At 39.7% G+C, this 7,525-nt stretch overlaps 1 protein-coding gene across 1 annotated transcript in view; it reads left to right on the top strand.

Annotated features, from left to right (window-relative positions):
• The window catches only part of npr1a (natriuretic peptide receptor 1a), a 29,937-nt gene that overhangs the window by 20,208 nt on the left and 2,204 nt on the right, over positions 1-7,525 (top strand). Inside the window, exons 10-16 of the mRNA XM_069681019.1 lie at positions 1-64; positions 154-231; positions 491-595; positions 4,955-5,026; positions 5,384-5,543; positions 5,980-6,135; positions 6,910-7,078. The exon at positions 1-64 is cut by the window's left edge and continues 11 nt beyond it. Of these exons, the coding sequence (XP_069537120.1) occupies positions 1-64; positions 154-231; positions 491-595; positions 4,955-5,026; positions 5,384-5,543; positions 5,980-6,135; positions 6,910-7,078 (804 nt within the window). The remainder of the gene's footprint in view (positions 65-153; positions 232-490; positions 596-4,954; positions 5,027-5,383; positions 5,544-5,979; positions 6,136-6,909; positions 7,079-7,525) is intronic.

The following is a 7,525-nucleotide window of genomic DNA, read 5'->3' as shown; positions in this document are numbered from 1 at the left end:
CTGTGGCTCTCTGACGACGTTGGGGGGAAACTTCCAGATCTACACCAAAACTGGATACTACAAGGTCTGACACCCAGCACACAGTGTGATCAGACCCCTCATAGTACGGTGTCATGAATAAACTGGTCACCCTGCCGATTCTGTGTCCCACAGGGAAACCTGGCAGCTATCAAGTACATCAACAAGAAACGGATTGAACTGACCCGGAACGTTCTGTTTGAACTAAAGCATGTAAGAACCTGTTTACAGCCGAACATAACCTCCTACCTTTCGGGTGAATTTACTAACTTCCCACCAGCTGTGCTACCAACTTCATGACTGACCTGCCTATCCGACGACTGACCTTCTACTTACTTTTGGGACATCAGTATCCGGCTTGTGAAAGGTTGATGGTTGACTAACCTACCTATCAACTGTCAGACCTTCCAGTGCCTTGCTTTTGCTGGGGCTGTTGTTGGGTTTCTAACCCGTAGCCTCTGTGCTCTTCCAGATGCGAGATGTTCAGAATGAGCACCTGACCCGCTTCATTGGCGCCTGCAGCGACCCTCCAAATATGTGCATCATCACGGAGTACTGTCCCAGAGGCAGCCTGCAGGTACAACACACCTAACTCTACTATCCACTATGAGCCTGATTTAACCCTTTCTTAGCCCTCTATCGGCCCTCTATCAACCCTCTATCGGCCCTCCATCGGCCCTCTATCAACCCTCTATCGGCCCTCTATCGGCCCCTTTATCAACCTAGTTTTATATAGTATTTGATAAACATCAAATACTATATAAAACTGCTGTACTTCCTGTTTCGATCTGTACTGCCTGTATCGATTTGTACTTCCTGTATTGATCTATACGTCCTGTAAAGTCTGTACTTCCTGTATCGATTTGTACTTCCTGTATTGATCTGCATTTCCTGAATGGATTATTATGAACAACCTATCCACCATCCATTAGCCGCATATATCTCCAGCAGTCCTCCAGCATTCCTTCATACATCAGATGTCCTCTTCACCTCTCACTTATTCTTACTTGTCAGGACTGTAACCTAGCAACCCCTCAGCTTGGTAACCTAGCAACATGAAGACATGTTGGCCGGCTGTAGGTGGAGGCGGGCGGTAAGGGGTTTGAATTGTTGCCAGGTGTCCCTGGATCTCAGGATGTCAGACTTATTCTGAGCTCTGAGAGGAGAGGAGAGATGTTTCTGCAGCTAACAGATTAATGTAGAGAAAAGAACAATATTTACCATGAAAAAAAGGGTATTAAGATGAAAGCATAAGGAAGAGAAGAAAAAAGACAGAATGATTATGATGTGAAATATATATCAGAATCAGAAATCCCTGGGGGGAATTCGAGCTTTACAGTTGCTTTGATACAGAGAGAATGGAGCATGGCATTTACATTATTACTGTTTACATTATTACATCATTACATCATTACATGTTTACATGTTTACATGTTTACATGTTTACATTATTACATGTTTACATGTTTACATCATTACATGTTTACAATATTACATCTTTACATGTTTACATTATTACATGTTAACATCATTACATGTTTACAATATTACATCATTACATGTTTACATTATTACATCTTTACATGTTTACATTATTACATGTTTACATTATTACATCTTTACATGTTTACATTATTACATGTTTACATTATTACATGTTTACGTCATTACATCTTTACATGTTTACATTATTACATGTTTACATGTTTACATTATTACATCTTTACATCATTACATATTTACATTATTACATCTTTAAATGTTTACATTATTACATCTTTACATTACATCTTTACATGTTTACATCATTACATGTTTACATCTTTACATCATTACATGTTTACATTATTACATGTTTACATGTTTACATCATTACATGTTTACATCATTACATGTTTACATTATTACTGTTTACATTATTACATCTTTACATGTTTACGTCATTCATCTTTACATGTTTACATGTTTACATGTTTACATCATTCGATATTTACATTATTACATCTTTACATGTTTACATTATTACATCTTTACATGTTTACATTATTACATTATTACATCTTTACATCATTACATGTTTACATCATTACATGTTTACATTATTACATCTTTACATGTTTACATCATTACATGTTTACATCATTACATGTTTACATTATTACTGTTTACATTATTACATCTTTACATGTTTACATCATTACATGTTTACATCATTACATCATTACATGTTTACATTATTACATGTTTACATGTTTACATTATTACATCTTTACATCATTACATATTTACATTATTACATCTTTACATTACATCTTTACATGTTTACATCATTACATGTTTACATTATTACTGTTTACATTATTACTGTTTACATTATTACATCTTTACATGTTTACATGTTTACATTATTACTGTTTACATTATTACATCTTTACATGTTTACGTCATTACACCTTTACATGTTTACATCATTACATGTTTACAATATTACATCATTACATGTTTACATCATTACATGTTTACATCATTACATGTTTACAATATTACATCTTTACATGTTTACATTATTACATCTTTACATGTTTACATTATTACATGTTTACATTATTACATCTTTACATGTTTACGTCATTACATCTTTACATGTTTACATTATTACTGTTTACATTATTACATGTTTACATGTTTACATGTTTACATTATTACTGTTTACATTATTACATCTTTACATGTTTACGTCATTACATCTTTACATGTTTACGTCATTACACCTTTACATGTTTACATCATTACATGTTTACATTATTACTGCTTACATTATTACATCTTTACATGTTTACATCATTACATCTTTACATGTTTACATCATTACATGTTTACATCATTACATGTTTACATCATTACATCTTTACATGTTTACATTATTACATGTTTACATTATTACTGTTTACATTATTACATCTTTACATGTTTACGTCATTACACCTTTACATGTTTACATCATTACATGTTTACATTATTACTGTTTACATTATTACATCTTTACATGTTTACATCATTACATGTTTACAGTATTACATCTTTACATGTTTACATTATTACATCTTTACATGTTTACATTATTACTGTTTACATTATTACATCATTACATGTTTACATCATTACATGTTTACAATATTACATCTTTACATGTTTATATTATTGCATATATTATTACATGTTTACATTATTACTGTTTGCATTATTACATGTTTACATGTTTACATCATTACATGTTTACATTATTACATCTTTTCATGTTTACATCATTACATATTTACATGTTTACATCATTACATGTTTACATTATTACATCTTTACATTATTACTATTTACATTATTACATCTTTACATATTTAAAGGGGCTATATGTAAGATTTCACATATATTCATCAATCAAATATCATTTCTTTTAAATCATTTTTTTGGATAGTAGAGGAACTGATCAATTGAGACCTTCCCCAACTTCCTCCATCGGGCCTTATAACCTGCAGGCTAATTTTTATGTAAAGCACTCGGGACGGTTTTTCCGCGAAACAAGAGGATGTGACGTATCTGTGCGTTCGCGAGAACCTCTGCCGAGAGCTCATTCTGCACCACTACAGTCAACAGTGTGCAACATGAGACAACACAAGCTGTGAAATAGAGACGGATGCCAACTAACAACAGCACCCACAACAACACCAACACAAACTACACACAAGAATAAAAACAAAACAAAGTTTGATCTAGTGAAGCCCGTCTGACCAAACAGGATGAACCGACGTCAGGGGGAAAACTAGAGTCAACATCGGCAGGGCATGTGACTCATGGAGACCTTCGATTGCTTTTGGGGATCAAAACAGACCCACGACTTATTGTTGTCATCTCTCACCGGGGCAGCGTTTTTTCTCTCACAGCAAAAGTGCTTCATCCCAGCTCTCTGCAGCCGCCCTGCCCCGCCTGGCTAATGTTCACTGACGCTTGTGATGATTTTCTGGTTCGCCAGCGTAATTTGCCGTTTGGTTAAAAAAGCCCAATGTCAGATCCATGCAGTGTAGTTATGTTAGAGCTCGTTGGCTAACCTTAGCATGCTCGCTAACATTATGACAACCAAAATACTATCCGAGTGTGTACGTCACTTATCTAGCTTGACATATAACTTCGCCAGCTAACATGACAAACAATGTTGATTTTGTAAATTATGTAGCAGAACAAAGCAAATGTGTATAACTACCGATTGTTTTCTATTAGCCAATATCATTGCATTACCTGCTTAGGCTAAGGTTAGCCAGCCAGTTGTAAGCTGGCAACAAGCTAACGTTAGCTTGTCTGCTTTCGCAGACGATGTCCCAGTTAGGCGATGTAGCAAAACACTGTCGAGTAGATAACATCAGCTAACTCACGCAGACTCCAAGGGCTGACCTGCTTATTGAGTAATTTGCCGTTTGGTTACAAAGCACAATGCCAGATCCATGCAGTGTAATCATGTTAGAGCTAGTTGGCTAACCTTAGCATGCTCGCTAACGTTATGACAACAAAAATACTATCCCAGTGTGTACGTCAGTGTTGTCAGTCTAGCCTGACAAATAACTTCACCACCTAACATGATACTTACTTAGCAAAAACCCCGGATGCTCGTTCATGTGTGTTAGTGTCCGCGCAAGCGTACAAGAAGGTCGACTGCAGTTCCCTCAACGGCCGACCGTGTCGCTGGGAATGAGGATTTTCTGAAAGTTACATATAGACCCTTTAATATGCTAGACATGTTTTACTGACCTGCTCAGTCCTGAATGTTACACTGAGCTGTCATCATGATGAAGGTTTGTGTGTCTGTGTGTGTGTGCGTGTGCGTGTGTGTGTGTGTGCGGGTGCGCGTGTGCGTGTGTGCGCGTGTGTGTGTGTGTTAATCTTCCAGGACCTGATGGAGAGTGACAGCATCACTCTGGATTGGATGTTCAGATACTCTCTCATCAATGACATCGTCAAGGTAACGACCTTGTAGCTGGGAGTTGACACTCTCATGAATCCTATCTCAGTGGAAGCTGTATTCTCAGTGGGTGGGACTTGGAGGTAGAGTGGGTCGTCTTCCACTTTAAAGGTTGACGGTTGGATCCCCACTCGATCTACATGAATGTTTGTCAATGACTAGTTTGTCCCTCCATCAGTGTGTGAATGAGTGAATGTGACATGTAGAGCTCACAGCTGTGTGTCAGTCCGTCTGAGCTCTGAACAGCAGAACAGTCTGTTAACACATGAGCCCTGGACAATCCACATGTGTCAGCTGTCATGACAGATGATGTGCTGCATTTATTTGTTTATTCTTCTTTGCTGTGTGTGTCCTCAGGGCATGTTGTTCCTGCACAACAGCGTCATCGTCTCCCACGGCAACCTGAAGTCGTCTAACTGTGTGGTGGACAGTCGCTTCGTCCTGAAGATCACCGACTACGGTCTGCAGAGTCTGAGGACCAGCAGCTGCCCGGAGGACACACACGCCTACTACGCCCGTAACACACACACACACACACACACACATGCCTGCTAAGCCTTTAACACGCATACACACACACACACACACACGCCTACAATGCCCCTAACACACACACACACACACACACACGTGCGCGCCTGCTACGCCCCTAACACACATGCACACATGCCTACAATGCTCCTAACACACACACACACACACGTGCGCGCCTGCTACGCCCCTAACACACACACACACACAGACCTACAATGCCCCTAACACACACACACACACACACACAAGTGCGCTCCTGCTTCGCCCCTAACACACATACACATATGCCTACAATGCCCGTAACACACACACACACGCCTACAACGCCCCTAACACACACACGTGTGCGCCTGCTACGCCCCTAACACACATACACACACACACGCCTACTCCATCCATAACACACATTATCCCCCCAGGTAAACTGTGGACGTCCCCCGAGCTGCTGAGGACAGATTGCCCCCCGCCCCGAGGGACTCAGAGAGGAGACGTGTACAGCTTCGGGATCATCCTGCAGGAGGTGGCTCTGCTGAGAGGAGTCTTCTACCTGGAGGCACACACGCTGACCCCCAAAGGTGTGCAGGTGTTTGTGCTGCCACAACAATGTCAACAAAGATAACAACAACAGTGATAACAACAACAGTGATAACAACAACAAAGATAACAACAACAGTGATAACAACAACAGTGATAACAACAACAAAGATAACAACAACAAAGATAACAACAACAGTGATAACAACAACAATGATAACAACAACAGTGATAACAACAACAAAGATAACAACAACAGTGATAACAACAATGTTAACAACAACAACATAAACAATGTTTACAACAACAACATAAACAATGTTTACAGTGTTATGTAGTAATGGAAGTGTCTTTTCTTCCTTGTCTTAATCTTTTCTCTCACACTTATATAAACGCACAAACATTCAACATAAACATTTGCACACACGCGTACAGTACGAGTGCACGCTCACAGCTGATTGCATGCTGACAGAGGAGCGGGTCTGTGTTGGACTCTGTGCAGCCGTGGTTCTGTTGTCAGGTCAGTGTTACAGCGACCTCTGCTGGTCAGACAAATGAAGTGAATGTCAGCAGCTCTGAAGCACAGACAGGTCTGATTTAAAACATGTACTCTCAGCAGTGTGGGTGCTTGTCATGCAGAGTGGCTCAGTATGATAGTATTGTGGGATATTTCAGGATGAAAACTTTATTAGTATCAAATGTTGCAAACAGATCATTAAACCACACAATCATGTAGAATTTGCTCAGTTGTCTTTATAAAAAAAGATCTTTATACTGTCCTGTACACTTTTAAACATGATGCCCCCCCCCCAAAGGTATTGTCCAGACGGTGCATCAGGGCGGTGCCCCCCCTCTCCGCCCCTCCCTGTGCTTCCACAGTCACAGCGAGGAGCTGGGCGTTCTGATGCAGCGCTGCTGGAGCGAAGACCCGAGCGAGAGGCCCGACTTCAACACCATCAAGATCCTGCTGAGGAAACAGCACAGGTGAGATCCAGGCACCATCCTGACAAGTTTACACTGCTTATCTAATTTACACCTGTCCAGCTCCCACAATGCACTGCACACGTCATAACAATAGCTTCATGAATAATGTGTTTACATTAAGGGTCAAAAACAGGTTCAGGCATGGTTATATTGATCGTAGACTGTAGATATGCAGTGCCTTAAACCTGCATTCTTTCTAATGTCCAGCAGGGGGCAACAAAAATAAGTCTGATCCTATAGAAGTCAATGAGAAAATGCTCCTCCTCCTCTCCTGATGTATTCCCTCAGTAAACATGTTCCTGATGAGTTTATGGTCTCAGTCTCTAGTTTCAAGTTTTCTTCTACACAGCATGATGTTCATTTAGTCACTGATGCTCCCATTGAGAGTCACACAGACCAGAGGGGAGGAGTTAGGGCGGGGCTACTTGTTCAGTTGCACTCAGAGAC

The sequence above is a fragment of the Semicossyphus pulcher genome, unplaced genomic scaffold, assembly GCF_022749685.1.
Source record: "Semicossyphus pulcher isolate SPU_LCO1_2020_fin unplaced genomic scaffold, fSemPul1.0.p SCAF_5, whole genome shotgun sequence".
In the NCBI taxonomy this organism is placed as follows: domain Eukaryota; kingdom Metazoa; phylum Chordata; class Actinopteri; order Labriformes; family Labridae; genus Semicossyphus; species Semicossyphus pulcher.
Note: the sequence above shows the minus strand (reverse complement) of the source record. Positions and strands in the feature narration are given on the sequence as shown.